The 15,641-nt window shown below is 53.7% G+C and overlaps 1 protein-coding gene across 3 annotated transcripts in view; it reads right to left on the reverse strand.

The window, feature by feature from the left end:
* Positions 1-15,641, reverse strand: part of HIVEP3 (HIVEP zinc finger 3) — a 149,675-nt gene that overhangs the window by 48,599 nt on the left and 85,435 nt on the right. For all 3 annotated transcript variants that reach the window (XM_066335325.1, XM_066335324.1, XM_066335326.1), the window contains exons 3-4: positions 7,239-12,937; positions 2,903-3,048 (exon numbers count right to left, since the gene is read on the reverse strand). In XM_066335325.1, the coding sequence (XP_066191422.1) occupies positions 2,903-3,048; positions 7,239-12,368 (5,276 nt within the window). In that variant the 5' untranslated portion in view covers positions 12,369-12,937. The remainder of the gene's footprint in view (positions 1-2,902; positions 3,049-7,238; positions 12,938-15,641) is intronic.

Raw genomic sequence — 15,641 nt, forward strand, 5'->3', positions numbered from 1 at the left:
CCCCAGTTCAGTGTGGGGAGGGTGAGGGTGGGACCACGCTCATCCCTCCTGAGGCCTCCAGGGAGCCAGAGCCTCTGCAAAGGGTCTGCAGAGCCTCCTCCCGTCAGGAGCCGGGGCTGGAAGGGCTGGGAGCTCCCCAGGAGCTGAAACACCCACAGCTGGGGCTCCCAGGGCACACCCTGAGCTGCCACCACAACCCTTCCTGCAGGGAATGGGGAGGGCAGGGCTGAGCCCCAAACCCACCACTACTGACCCCAAACGAACCCCCAGGCTCCAGGAAATGCTGGATCCAAACCCCTTCCCAGGGGGAGAACAGACGGAGCCATCCACGCCCTGACACCTCCAGAGGTGACAGGGAAAGCCAAACTAGCCCCCAGAGCTCTGGGGGTTTTCCTGACAAGTGGGAATGGTGGAAAGAGGAAATTTGGCTTTTCTGGTTTTCCCCGAAAGCCAAGAATAAAATTCCAGCTGAGAGGCTGGAGAGCAGCAGGAGAAATCTCAGAGATGGTTGTGGAAGTTGCTCTGGGGAGTGTGGCAGACGGGGAAAGTGATGGGCTGGGGAGGCCAGAAGACTCTGCAGAAGGAAAAGTGTTGAAGATGGCAGAGAGAAAAGCAAGAGTCCAAAGAAATGAAAAATGACGGGAAGAAGGAGCTGAAAGAGCTGCAGCAAGTGGACGTTCGGTGAATTTCTTTCTAAACTCACTCCTTGGTTGGGACAACAAAGTGTGGGATGGATCCAAAAGCTTTGAATCCAACCTGCATCCCCCTGGAAGGATGGGCCTGGCCAGCAGCATTCCGTGTGAAACCAATAAATAAGGGGGAAAATGAGTCAGGGAAGAAATTTTTATAGGGGAAAAAAAAAAAAAGGAAAATAAGAGAGTGAAATAATGTCTTGAAAATGGCCTGCACTTTGTGTAAAGCATTTCCAAGACATGGCCAGGAAAGGGAGTCTGATCCATTTGGGAGCTTGCAGGAGGCACCAGGCACCCTGTGGGTTTATCTGCAGGAAAAGGTCCTGGCTGATACACAGGGAAGGAGCAGCAGGAACAGGTCCTGGCTGACACCTGAGGAAAAGCAGCAGGAAAAGGTTCTGGCTGAACACTTGGGGTTTATCTGCCTGGAAAGGTCCTGGCTGACACCTGGGAAGGAGCAGCAGGAAAAGGTTCTGGCTGAACACGGGGAAGAGCAGCAGGAAAAGGTCCTGGCTGATACCTCGTGGGACTGAGCACAGGCAGCAGCTCAGGAGCACAGCCTGTCCTGGGCAGTGCCATGGGACCCAGACACAAAATCCAGATGTGGAATTCGTTGCTGTGACGTGTCCCAAAGGTGCCTGGCATTGTGTCACACCGAGAGGGACACAGCCAGAGCTGCAGGAGCCCAGCACAAAAATTAAAATTGATTAAATTTAATTGAAATTGAACGCAGCACAGGTTCAGGATGGATGGCACCGAGCACCTCGGAGAAGACGCTTTGCTTTGTGTCAGACGGACGTGGAGTGAATGTCCCCAGCCCTCTGCTCTCAGATTCCATCCTGGGAATGGCAGAAAAACATTCCCTGAAGGGCCCTGAGAGCAGCACAGACCCTAGTGTCACCTGGCTGTGCCCCAGTGTCACCTGGCTGTGCTGACTCGGGGACAAAGCCACCCCTGTGTGGGCACAGCATGAGGAGGGGACGCAGCTGCTCATTGCACTGAGGCCCTGAGCTGCCCTGTGAGGGGCAGGGGCATTTTCAGTCCTGTTTAATGCTGAGCTGATTGACCAGGGCCAGGAAGGAATGCAAGGATCCCCCTGAACACCCCAGGGACAACCCAGCCCAGGGGAACTGAGGTTCCCATGGGACTGAAGGGACTAAAACCCACCCCAGCGGGTCCCATGGGTCCCATCTGCTACAGGAGGGTGACAGAGATTCCCTGAGCCCATCAAACCTCTCCCTCTGCTGCTCCCTGGGTCCTGTCAGGTCACGACCACGGCAGGGTTGGTCCTGTCTGGCTCTTTGCACTCCCTGCCCAAACCTGAGCCCACGGCTGGGGCACAGCTGAGTCTCCTGAGCAACCAGCAGCTTTCAGTCCCACAGCACTGATTTTCCCTCCTGCTTTGCTACTTTGACCATCTGCTGATGAGCTATTTTAAAATAAAAGCAAATTTCGTCTGGTAACAGCAGAAAAACAACAAGCACAGCCTGAGGAAAGCCTTTTTCTGACACACAGAAACCAAGACCACCCAACAGCGAGGGCAGGAGTGATAAATGCTGCTGGAAATTGCTTGCACCAATTTGGCCCCTTCTGCAACACCCAGGAAGGGTGATCTTTAATTGCAGTCCACAGACACATTGCTTATCAGCTACTTTTTAAAATAAAATGAAAGAAATGAACAGCAGCATTAGACCAGTGCTGAATTCCTGGGGCCGAGGTTTGAGATACACATCAAACTCAGGCCTTGCATCCATTCTGGCTGGAGCTGGTTGGGTTGGTGGGACGGAAATCGCACAAACAAAATGCTCCTTTTGTTCCCCACCCAAACCCCAGGCACCAAGAGAGACCTGCCCAGATCCTCCTGGGAATGGGAACCACCACCAGGAACAGCATTTTCAGGAGAAGGCTCTGGAAGGACTGAGGAGGTACAGAGTGCACCTCTGTCACTTCAGAGACAGCCGCCAGATGGATTGGTGCTCCTCGCTCAACCACGCACTCAGGAAAGAGATCCAGGTGATTGCTGACTTAAAGGCAGCTCAGAAATAGGAAATTAATGCACTCCAGGTCTGGAGGGCCGAGTTTTTGCAGTGGCTATGGAAAACAAACCGAAATCCAGCTCTGTCTGCTCACCTGCAGTGGCACCTTGCCACCATTGGAACAACTCTACACAAGCGTGAGGCACGAGAAGAGAAATAAAAGGAGACACTCACCCTCCTTCAAAGATCTTGATCCTCACGGGCTCCCCTCGCTTGGTCACAAGAGCCTCTTCTTCTGATTTTCCCCTTTTCTCCTCTTCCTTCTCAGCTCTAGTTATATCTTTTCGACCTTCATTAGAAAGGAGCGAAGGCAAATGAACCTATCTCCCCAAAAGAGCAAAACAATCCATGATTACAGACAACATCGCTGGCAGGCGGACACAGAGAGAGCAAACAGCCCCAGCACTGCTCCCGACACCAGGGGCTGGGAATGGGGACCCTCCCAACAAACGGGGCTTGGCTTCTGGGTTTGGGGGCCCTGAGGGTTGGCTTGTGTTTACTGGGACTCCTGACAAGTTTTTGAATTGTTCCCTCCAGGTTATGAAGCTCTTGGGAAAATGGAAGGTGAAGGGAAGTGTGGTGGCTCCGAGCGTGTCCCCAGATCTCTGTCCCTGGATAATCCTCCCTCTGAAATACACATCTGAAAGGTCTGGAGAGGAGGAATCTGCAGGATTCGTGCACTGAACCTCCGGGTTTCCCCCACAGCCACACAAATTTGGGTTTCAGCCACCTCAGGCTGCTGTGACTCACTGGCCAGGCAGCGCTCCCGGGTGATTTCCTCTCACTGCAACACAGAGAGAGCCACAAAACCCACGGGAGAAAAGAATCCTCAACCTCCCCACACGTTCCCAGGCTCAAATCTGTCTCCTCACTGTTAAATTGCCACTTGTGGAGGGGGTTTTGTGTCTAAACCTCGTCTAGCCCAAGGTTTAAGTCATGCCCTGACACCTCACCTACACGATGAACGTTTGTTACAGCACGGACCTGAACATCAAAGCTGTGGGGCTGGGTGGGCTGAGGGAGAGCTCCCCACACCTGGAGTGAAACTTTGGGATGTCCTAAATCCTGGGACACACCCAGGGAGAGCTCCCCACACCTGGAGTGAAACTTTGGGATGTCCTAAAATCCGGGACACACCCAGGGAGAGCTCCCCACACCTGGAATGAAATGTTGGGATGTTGCCCCTTAAATCCTAACAGGACAAACCCAGGGACAACTCTCCACCCTGGAATGAAATGTTGGGATGTTGGTCACCTACAGCCTCAGCAGGACAAGCCCAGGGGTCTCCAGGGAAAGGAAAGCAGGTGCTTTTCCCCCGGGTCACTTCTCACACACACAGTAACTGACAATTCAACTGAAGCCATATCCTGGATGAGGATCTCTTTTATGACATCCTCACATGATGTGTGATTTATGGAAACAGGCTGCAGGCAGCTGAGGGCAGTGTTAGAGGGGTGTGGGCCCAAAGGCAGCCCCTGAAGGCTGGAGCAGAGCTGGTCACCCTTGGCTCTGGCTGGCAGGAGGGGCAGCTCCCCAGGTGATTCACCTGCCCCACCTCAGCCTTGTCTGGAGGGGGATGAATCACCCCAGTGGAGCCTCTTTGTCTCCCCTGGTTTTGGGGGAAGCCACAGAGTGAGCAGCTCCAGCAGAGACCTGCAGAGCCCAGTGGGATAATTCCAGTTCCTTCAGCTGCTGGGGCTGCCTCGGGATGCTCAGCAGGAGGAGGAGGGTTGGACTCGCTCAAAAGTCACTTTGCAAAACTGGGGTCGAGCGTTTCAAACCTGCCCAGGGATTTCAGGAGCTCAGCTCAGAGCATTAACTGCACCCAGGCTGCTCTCTGTCCTCAGATCAGCCCCCTGTGCACACCATCCACACACCTGTCCTAGAAGCCACCTGGGAATGGTCCCTGTGCAGTCCCGTGTCCCTATAAACACCAGGAATTCCATGACAAAAAGCCCGGGGCAGAACAGTGCCAGGAATCATTTGAACCATTTCACAGCAGGAATGGGCTTGAGCTGGTGGCTCTGGGCATGGAGATGACGGTGAGGAAATCAGCTGCAGGAGACCCTCAGAACCCTCCAAAATTAAACTTTTTAGGGTCGTGACTTCACCTCCTGATAGGAGCTACGGGCTCAGGGCATTGCTAGGGACAACCTTCCCAGGTTCACTGAGGAATACAAAACAATTGCATTGCTAGATGTAGCACGAGGTTTTATTATTGCAACTTTCGAAAGCACAAAAAACATTGACAGATGAAAAGGCACCAGAGAGCCAAAGTCATACAGTCACTGCTATCCCCTTGTACAATCTTTGTTGGAATTTACAGAGTGTGCAACGCCCCAGTACAGTGTCACCAGCCCTCCTACATGCACGCTGGGCATCGCAGCCACTCCGGAATTCCACAATTCATCTGCTCGGCAAATCCCACGGGAAATTTAAACCCCAAGCCAAGGATGGAAACAGCATGTACGGAACTACTGCTTGCCTGCATGCACGACCTGTCCAAAAATACCCGAGTTTTTTTACATCTCCTGGGACACCCACTGACACCCTGGAGTCACACAAGGGAGGGGGATATTGAAGGAAGGAGCCAGAGTCAGCTGAGGGTTGTGCTCCCAACCCTGGAGTGATGCTACCGCCGCCCTCCCAGCCGTGTTTTTAAACCCCACACGGAGGGTTTCGCTCCCACCGCTCACAAATCAGCTCTGTGCTCGGCAGGAATTCAGTTTATCTGTGCTGCAGCTCGCAGGGGCTCTGCTGGCCACGCGGGGAGGAGGGCTGGGTTTGGGAGCCGCTTTTCCCAGGTGAACTGGGTAGGGCAAACTCTTCCTTTTGCAAACCTGCACCACCAGAGAGCTCGGAGGGGTTTTCTTGAGCGGGTTTAGGGGGCTTTGGGGAAAATGCATGCAGTGAAATGGGGATTTGGATGAGTGAGGGCTGAACCATTGCTGTTTCGCCTTTCCCCTCAGGGCGGGAGGGTCTCTGGACACAGTCCGGGTTCATTTGGTTTATAATTCATAATTGTAAAATGGTTTTAAAATCTTGTAAGCACTGAGGGTCCATCCTCAGGCTCTCCCCCAGGTTCCTCTTTTCCCCCTCCCAGAGCCCAAAAGCCTCGGCCTCACCGCAGGGAATGACCCCGAGTTGTGCACTCAGGGTTTCACAATAAACCCCCGACCCCAAAATGAGATCAGGTTTTAGCACCATGGCAAAGAGCAGAGCTCGGAGCAGCACAGGCACTTCCTTTAGGGATTGAAATTGAGGATGCTGCGGCACCACTCAGATAAAACCCTTGGAAAAATAGTGCATAAATCTCAGCGTGATTATTGCACTGCTCAGGTAATTATCTGCCCCTGTGTCCCTGGAAATCTGTCTCTTGGATTTCTGCAGGAGAGTGATGGAAATGCTGAATAGAAATAAAGATTTATTGAATCAAAGCGACTCTACTGTGTATTTTAAGACATATTTATAAGCAGCAGCGATTATGATAAATTTAATATTCAAAGTTCATTTCATGACACAGAAATAAAATGAATAATCCATCAATATAAATTGACTTGAGATGAATATCAAATTGCAAAATCTTTAGAGCGATTCTGTTTGCTAATCTACATGAACATGATCTGGATTAAAGGGATCTGTTTGGTTCAGCATTAAGCAGAAGGGGTAAAGTCTGGCTTTAAAATGAGATACATAAAATCAGGCAGCTCACAGGAAGGTCTTACAGACTCCTGTGCCCATGTGGGCAATGCCTTGGGGGAGCTCTGCCCCCGGGAAACCACTGTGAAGTCTTAACTCTAAAACCAGGCGTAAAATATCCTTAAATACCTGGAAAAGCAGGTGGATGGTTATGGACCAAACGGACCAAACCACAGGGGTGTTTAACAAAACGTGTCTGGCCCACTGAGGCACTTTCATAAATGTCACTGCCAGCCTTTGTGCTTCTTCAGGGGCCTAAATACACTTGCAAATCTCCCTTTAATATTTTTTAAATACTTTTAAGCATGCCTCTCCATGTTCATTAATGTGAGATGAGCAGATGCACAACCAGACAGAATCCCATTTCCCCTAGGTAATCCTTTTTTTTTTTTTTTTCATTTCTAACATGCAAAATGTAGGGAATTATAACAGCGTTTAAAGAAAAAAAAAAAAAAAGTTGTAAAGCTGTTAGAAATATCAAGACAAATGCAAATGAAGTCTAATCCTTTGTGCTGGAGTGGTGGTGGTTGGTGGGGTGGTGGTGGTGATTCCTATTTTTTGGGTTACAAAGCAAGCAGAGAGTGGAGAGCACAGGAACCTGGACTTGGAACCTCTCCTGCCTCCCGGGCTGGGGTTTCAGTGGGGTTTGGGTTCTTCACTCTACGAGCTTCACTGAGAACAGGCGCTTCCCAAAGCGCCAGCGGGACGAGTAAACCCCGACCAACCTCAGCACGGCCACGCACTGGCCCTCCACCCCCTCCACCCACGCATCCAAATGGATCAGGAGAAGAAAGAGATAGGATTGCATTACCTCGGTCATTCTGGGCTTCCTGGAGCTGGCCGGCACCAGCCTGCCCGCCTCGGGGCGCGGAGCTGTGGCCATGGTGTAGGTCTCCCTGCTCACCTTCTGCTTGGACCTCAGCAGGGCCAGGGCTGCCTTGGTGGACACGCCGGGCAGGTTGGGGTTGTAGAGGCTGATGCACCAGCTGGCGTACACCGAGGAGCGGCCATCCGCTTGCTGGGTGTGATTTGGCTTTATGTAGTTTAAATAGCACCAACTGACATTAGTGGTTGTGTGGAGACTGGGGAACTGCAGGACCTTCTTGGTGTCTGTGCCCTCCCGAGCCTTCCCCGTGCCGGCCGCGCCCTCGGCCACGGGGGTAGTGCTGGCAGGGGTCGGTGGAGGCTGCTCCACCAGTTCTTTGGAGTCTTCCTTCTTCACGGGCTGCAGAGGCTCCTGGCTGAGGAGCTGATTGCCAGCTGGCTGCTCGTACTCCTGCAGGGCCTCAAAGCTGGGGGAACCCGACCGGGACGCTGCCTGCTGGGAACTGCTCGGGGTTTCCTTTGGCTCCGACTGCTCCACGGACACGCTGGGTGGTGTCTCCACCTCGACCCTGTCTTGGCTTTCTGCAAGGAAGTGAGATTTATCCTGCTTTTTCCCTTCCTCTGCTGCACTGGGTGGCTTCACCACTTCCAGCTTCTCTTCTGCTTCAGACACTTCCTCCTCCTTCACTCTCTTCTGCTGCTGGGTCTCCATCGTCAGCTCCAAACTGCCGGCTGGGGACAGCATCCTTTTGCTCCCCCCAACTGTGGAGGGGCCCCCTTCCAGGCCGAGGACGCTGTCCGAGGGGCAGGTGAGGGGCATGTAGCCCTTTCTCTCTGGTAAGGGCAGGGGCACTCTCAGGTACGGGCTCTGGAAAAGGCTTCTCTGCTCCTCCGTGATCATCTGGGCCAGGTCGAAGCCCAGCCCGTGGACGTCAGCGCTGCACACCAGGGCGCCCTTGGGCTGGCGGTCATCGAATTTGGGGAGGACGATGGTGGAGGAGCTGCACTGGGACTGCGTGACCAGGATCTGGGAGAGCGTGGTGTACATGGCGCTGCCGTAGGAGGGCATGTTGGTCTGGATGCGAACGGGGACAACCAGGGACACCATGGGCTCAGTCCGGGTGGGGACAACGAGCTGGGTGACGGTGACAGAGAGCGCGGGACTCGCCGTGCAGGTCAGGGGGTGCAGCCTGCTGTCCGAGTCATAATCCGTGCACGGGGACAGGCTGGAGCTTCCTGCTGCCGAGAACAAACTGGATTTGATCTGTGGCAAATGTCCACCGGCATCACCCGGCAGGTGCAGGGCGAACTGAGATTGGAGAGGCAGGAAGAAGGCTGAGGGGATCGGGGAGGAGCCGGGGTAGTGCACGGGCAGGAATGAGGGGTGCCTGAAGGACACCTCGGCGGGGTGAGACATCAAGGGGGGAGCAATGTGCAGCGGGCCCGGGTGGATGAGCGTCTGCGGGAGGGGCAGCGGCGGGGTCTGGAATATGGAGGGAGGGATCTGAGGCATGGAGAACTGTGCAGAGAGGATGTCAGACATGGTGTGTGCGGCAAAGAGCTCTGCAGACTGCCCCGGCTGTGGCAGGAGGTGCTGGTAGGGGAATATGGAAACCTGGGGGGCCATGAAGTGCTTCTCGTGCAGCGTCAGCTGTGGCACGGGGTGGTGGAACACCTGCAGGGCCTCTGTGTATGGCGGGCTGTAGGAGGGCTCAGGGCTGTCCTTTGGCTGGCTCTTGTCGCTCGGGAAGGCGCCATGAGAGGGCACAGGGGAGGACGAGGTCGGCTGATGGGGCAAACTCGTGGCAGGAGATTTACTCGAGGAAGGAGCTGGATCCTCCGTGTCCGGCCAGCCCGGCGGGGCCGGGTCCGGCTCGTGCTCAGGGTGCCTGGTGAGGGACGCCTGCCGCACCAGGAAGCATTTCCTCCTCTCCTGGGGGGCTGAGGAGGTGGAGGGGCCGGGGGTGGAGGCAGGAGTGGATGACAAGCTCCCGTAGTCGAAGGATTTACTGCGAGTCTCTGACATCTGGGAAGGGTGGGACACGTTGGGCGTCTGCTCAGAAGCCGATCTCCGCATTTCCCTGGAATGGTGATGGTGGCTGGGGACCATCAGCATGTGGGAGCCAACGCCAGGAGGTTTGGGGTGGGATTCGGAGGGCTGGCTACTCGACTCTGGCTTGGTGTGGTCATCCCGGTCAAAGGAAATGGAGTGGCTGGAGCCGTGGGACAGGCTGCTCTCCTGACTGGGGCTCCGGGTGAGAGACACAGACTCAAAGCTGGACTCCCCCGAGGACTGGGCCATTTCTGCCAGCCGGAGCCGCTTCTTCTTGGGGGGGAGTTTCTCCGCAGGGAGCTGGGAAAGAGTCTGGCTCCTCTGTGGCCACTGGAACTCCTCGGTTTTCTCTGGCTCCTTCGGAGGAGGTTCTGGCTCTGTTTCTGGTCTGTCTGGCTCTTCCGTGACCAGAATCTCAGGGACCTGGATGTTGGGCTGGCGGACCAGCCTGGGCTGCAGGGAGTGAGGGGGGCGGCTGTGCTGGGGCGTGGGCTGAGATGGGAACTGGGACAGGGGCTTGTCCTCTTCCAGGCTGCTGGGCTGCTCGATGGAGTCGGATTTCTCAAAGGAGCTCGTGTGCTGGATGACAGAGATCTCCTTGGAGGTCGTTCTCCTCTCCTTGCCCTCGGCGCTCGAAGCCGGTTTGGTGTTCCTGGGATGGAAGCCGGCACTGGCCTCGGCAGGTGTGGGTTTTCCCGAGTCTGCTGGTGACTTCATGGGTTCACGGGTCAGGTTCAGAGCCACATCAGACGAGGCCGGGTTTGCAAACTGAGTGCCGGGGCCGGCGCTGGAGGAGGAGGTGTCAGACATTTCAAAAGCTGGCGGTTCCTCATCGTCCCCGAGGCTCTTCTCCTTCCGCCTCTTCCGCAGCGGGGTGAGCTCCAAGGTGCTGCCCAGCTTGTAATGCATCATCTGGGGCCACACGTCGGGATCTGCCGCGCTCTTCTCCGGCTCTGAGGAGGCGTGGGACGTGGCAGAGCGGGGCTTGGAGAGCTGCAGTTCTGAGCAGTAGTACTTCTTGTGGGCCTCGTAGTTGTCCCTTTTCTTATAGCGAGCGCCGCACACGTTGCACTCGTACATGAACCCTTTCGCCTTCGGGCCCTTGCGGGACTTTTTGGTAAGATCGCTTTCCTTGGTTTCAGCCTCCTCGGGAGCTTTGGGAACAGTTTCTTTGCTGGCAGAGCCGACCTCCTCCGAGACGTATTCCACTCCCAAGGGGAGCTCGATGGCTGGCTGGCGTTTTAGCATTCGAGGGTGGGAGGAAAACGCTTGGCTGCGGCTTAAGACTTCCGGCTCCATGATGTGATCATCGAATGAGTAGCTACCTCTAAAGGTGTGTGGGGAGCTTATAGTGCATGCAGCAGAAGGCATTGAGTGGCTTCTTAGGAGAGGCACTGTCTCTGTGGCACTGTGGGATTGCTGAAGTGACAACAATGATTGTTCGGGCTTCATTTTTTCACCGTGGGACGCCAACACTTTGGCTGCCTCCAGCTGGCTGCTGGAACCAGACTTGATGTCGAACTGGAAGGGTTCTCTGTACGCACCAGACTTTGGGGACTCGATGCTGCTACGCCTGGACAGAGAGCTTCTTCTGGGCTTCACACTGTCGATTTCACTGGTATCCACCACGGCTTCGTTAATGGTAATTAGCTTAGTGATGTGTTCGATCACCTGTGTTCTAGGCACAGACAACGGGACCATGCTGGGCTTCTCGTCGCCGGACAGGTGTGGGAACCCCTGGGTTGTGTTCGCAGCCAGCGCCGCCGTCCTCTGCCCAATCCTCCCACACTTCCCGAAGATGATCTCGGCGTAGGATTTGGCGTTGGTGTTGGGAGGGCTGATCTGCTGCTCGGCGCTCTCGGATCTGGAGAAGTACCCGGACTCGGTGCTGCCTTTGCTGCCGGGGCTCAGGAACGCCTGCTCGTCGATCACCTTCTTGCGCTCGCTCAGGCGCAGCGCCAGCTTCTGCTTGATGGTGTGGGTGTCCTCGGACTTATGGCTCAGGGCGTGCTCCGACGACGGCTCCACGAACTGGGAGCTGTCCTCGAGGGACTGGGACATGCTGGAGTGGGACAGGGAGCAGCGGTCGTGGCTGGAGCCTTGGCTGCCCGCGCTCAGCAGGCTGCTGGAGAGCAGGGTGTGCTTCTGCCTGGGCGACAGCTCCACGGCGTGACCCGACATCGCCGCCGTCTCCTCCTCCGAGTCTGTGCTTTCCCCTTCCGTCGGCTCCTCGAAGTCCTCGCCGCCGATGCGCTCCATCTCCAGGCTCGAGGGGTACATCTCTGCCCCGATCCCTGAGGCCAGCCCAGCTTTGATGCGGTGAGCGTGGGACTTCCTGTGTTTGTACAGATTGCTCTTGGTCTTGAAGGAGAAGCCGCAGGGAATGCAAGGGTAGGGCCTCTCCCCGGTGTGGGACCTGATATGTTTCTGGAGCACGCTGGGCTTCGCACAGGGCCTGCTGCAGTACTGGCAGATGTACTTGCCTGGCTTCTGGGGCTTCTTCTCCTTCTTGTGCACCTCCTCAGCTTGCTTCAGGGACACCTGGGCAGGGCGGGGGATGAAGACCTTCTGCACAGCCGGCATGTCCTCGGCAGGAATGATGGGCTGCGAGTGGGATGGGAGGAGCTGGCCGTGGTGGGCGTGCAGCCCGGGGGACGGGAAGGAGCCGGAGGGCCCTGGCCTGACTGGATCAACTAGCTGCCATGTGGGACCTTCCAGGACATGCTCCGGCTTCCCCGGGGACATAAATGCTGGTGCCAGTGCGTGCTGCTGAAGCTGCGGGACTTGGGCGGGGTGGTCGAAGGAGGAGGAGGAGGAGGAAGGCTTGGGTTGTTTCTGGTGGCTGGGCTTCTCCTGAGGCTCCTCTCGTGGAACGGGCAAAGAGCCGGAAAAGTGCTGCTGCGAGATGATGTCTCGGAGAGGGGTTCCTGGGGAGGGAGCAGAGCTGCCCTGGTACGTCGTTGGGGATGAAATACTGCCTTGGAAAGCCTCTCCTTTGGGAAGCCTCTTTCTTGGACTTTCCTCAGCCTTTTTTGTGCTCTTCTGGCTTTGTTCAGGATCCATGACCTTAAAAGGGTCTTTGAATGCTATTTCGGGAAGGTTTTGGCAGGCTTCATTTATGAATAATAAAGGTCCCCTCTGTAGATTCCCTGTTTTGCCTGCATTTGCTACGAAGCTGGAGCAGCCGGGAGATGGTTGTTGATTTAAGATTTCACTAAAGTGTCACTAGTTGCTATTTGATTCAAAAAAAAAAAAACCGCTTCAAGGTCAATAAAGTTCACATTGGTAACACATGACAAACTACTTCAAAGAGAGAAAACTTTCCAAAACTTTCAGTCCAAATATTTTCCTTGTGAACTTGGTTAAGGCTTTAAACCTTGCCATTTTATTTCAGTTGACAGTGGCAAGCCTTCAAAGTCAAGATGCAACCCACAATGTGTCTCTTGTTTGTTATGCAAACCTTTGAAAACTTGAGACTTTAGTGCTCATCTCAGAAAGATCCTTTTTTTTTTTTTCTTTTTTCCTCTCTCTCCTGTGCAAGGAAAATAACACTGAACGGTGGATGTCCCCCTGTGTCTTCCTTCTGTTCCACTTTGGAGTTCAAAGGCCTTGGAAAAGTATTTCCCACATTTCTGTAATTATATCCAAAAGAGAAACAGAGAAGAAAAATGACTTTAGCTTTCTGTGTGTAAGTAATTAACCGCTGCTCCTTCTGGTGGAGGGGGTTAACAGTAAATATTTTGCACACAAATGATTCAGAACAACTCACTGGATGTCTGCCATTCACAAGACATTACTTTTAATGGCAACCTAAACATAAATTGCACTCGGGCGAACCTCAGGGGCTCGGTTTAATGCTCACAAAACCTGGCTCTGAGGCAGCAACCAAAGACAGGAACTTGAAACAGAGACAGTTTGGAAAAACGAATTAAAACTCTTTCAAACTCCAGTTCCGCCTAATCTCCTGCAAACATGTAGGGGTTTAAAGTTTTTGTAATTGCATTTCCCTTCCAAACCCACGGACTCCAAAGCTCTGCCTCGCGCCTCTTACATCCCTGACAAATAACGAGGCATCTCCTCTGGATAAAAGCTGCTCTTGAGCTGTGCTAATCTTCAGTGTCACCTACAACAAAGGCAGGTAAAGAGGAGCTTTTATCCAAGTGCTGCTTCTTTAATTTCCTGCCTTTTGTCACCCAACAAAGGTACAAATCCAATTTCTGCGTCACACGCAAACAAAGGTACAAATCCAATTGCTGTGGCACACCTGTGGGGTGTCATCCTGGGCTGTTCCTAAAGGGAAACCCGCTTTGAAATGATGGGATAGGAGCTCTCAAACTCAATTAACCAGCCCGGTCAGCAAACACGGCTCGGGATGGGACACTCCAGGAGGGAATTCCACTGGAGCTCACCCTGGCTGCACTGGAATCAGCCAAGTGTGTCCAAGAGATGGAGTGGAAGATGGGTGAGATGCTCTGAAGGAAAAGAAGGGTGATGCTTTTAAAATGAAGTGAGTTGGTAGGTGCGATTTATAACGATAAATTAATTATTGCCCTTCTCTCCAAAGCTATTGCCTGCCCCGAGGTGCAGCACCTTGCTAGGACAGGATTACACTGGATTAATCAGAGGAAATTACTCCCAGCCCTGTGTTCCCTGGGGATGGGGCTGAAGTGCAAGTCCAGCAGAGCAGGAAGGAGCAGGGGACAGAGATCCGAGCTCAGCGATGGCCCAACCTCCTCTTGAAGGGTGGAGAGCCAGCAGGAGAAAGCACAAACTCCTCCAGGGATTCCTCATTCACTCCCACAACCCCGGGATGAGAAAAGGGACACGCAGTTTAAGGGGATTGAGCTTAATTTAGCAGAGCCTAATGACACTGGGACACCCCAGGACACACCATGACCCCAGACTTCACAAACTCTCTGAAAACTGTCACCTCAGATGGCCAAACTTCAAGGGTGCAGGTCCTTGTCAGGGAGACAGGCAGGGACACAAGGGGACAGTGAATCCCCCTGTGGGGCTCAGCTGAGGGACGTCAGTTCCCCTGAGATGTCAGTTTTTTACTGACTGGGTAAGTGGCTTCTCCTACTGCCCACCTGTGACACCACATCTCAGAGAAGCGACACAAAATCAGTCCTAGCCTTGAACTTCCCTTTCTTCTTTTTTCAAATCCAGGTCCTGCTCTCTTCCAGCACCAGCTTCAAACTTCCCAGGACCTGCAGAGCACCTGCTCCTGCCCTGACTTGCTGAAGGAGTCAGGCTCCTTGCTGTGAGAAGGATTTAATTACATTTTGAATCCCCTTTTCAGAGAGCCCTCAGTGCTGACTAACCCTGGCTGTGGTCTGGGCTAGACTTTGAGCCCAGCATTTATTCCAGATCAAAGGCACTCGTGGAGCTGATTTATCACCTTGGTTTCTGCACAGGTTGCTGGGGTTTGCCCCACTCGTGACACACTGAGCTTTTTAACTTGGGAGAACTGGATTTTAGCAAGGACAGAGAATTTAGCTGGATACAAGTGGATTTCGGCAGGGATTTTTTTCCAGCAAGAGCAGTGAGCTGCCACAAGCTCAAATATTCACATTTAAGAATTCCCAACTCAACCTGAACAACATTATAGTACTGAATTTTCTCCTACAGGCCACATATCAATTCCTAAGTGTTCAATAATTAGGCTTGCAAAGAAAATTCTTGAGTTAATTCAGCATCGCCCCAAACGTTCAGACCATCCTCATTCTCCTCTGATGAAACACATGGACCCCAGCTGATTTTTAATTTCTCAAGAATTCTGCACAAAAGTGAACAATTCAAGGACAGGCCAACAAACAAACACACCTGGCTGCCTACAGCAGTGAGCAGGGCCCTTGTGGGCCAGTCCAGGCTGCCCTGGACATCTTTGTTCCATTCCTGGGAACGAGGCTCCTGGAATGCCAGTGGCAAAGGCTAATTCTCCTAGCTGGATGCAGTTCATCCAGGATGAGACTTCTCCAAGGAAAATTTACCAGTGCAACAAAAAATTGGGAGAAAATAAATGAAACCTGAGAGGGTTTCTCCACTAAGGATCCACAGGGAAGAAGAAAAGGTGGGACAAAGGGATGGGGAAGGGTCTGGAGGGGCAGCTGAGGGCTCTTGGAGTGTCCAGCTGTGTGGGGAATGGATTTGTAGGGAATTCCCAAAGCCTGACAGAAGGCTCACACAGTCCTGTGCCTCTGTGTGCAAACTCTGAGATAAATGTGCTGCCTTGGAAAGGCCACGGGATGGGACAGACATTGCTGAGAGGGAAATGGAACTGGAAACAAGTTCCAAATGGTGACTTTCCCTGGGCAGAGCTCAGGGATCTGCAGC

Source organism: Sylvia atricapilla, chromosome 24 (genome assembly GCF_009819655.1).
Source record: "Sylvia atricapilla isolate bSylAtr1 chromosome 24, bSylAtr1.pri, whole genome shotgun sequence".
Classification (NCBI taxonomy): domain Eukaryota; kingdom Metazoa; phylum Chordata; class Aves; order Passeriformes; family Sylviidae; genus Sylvia; species Sylvia atricapilla.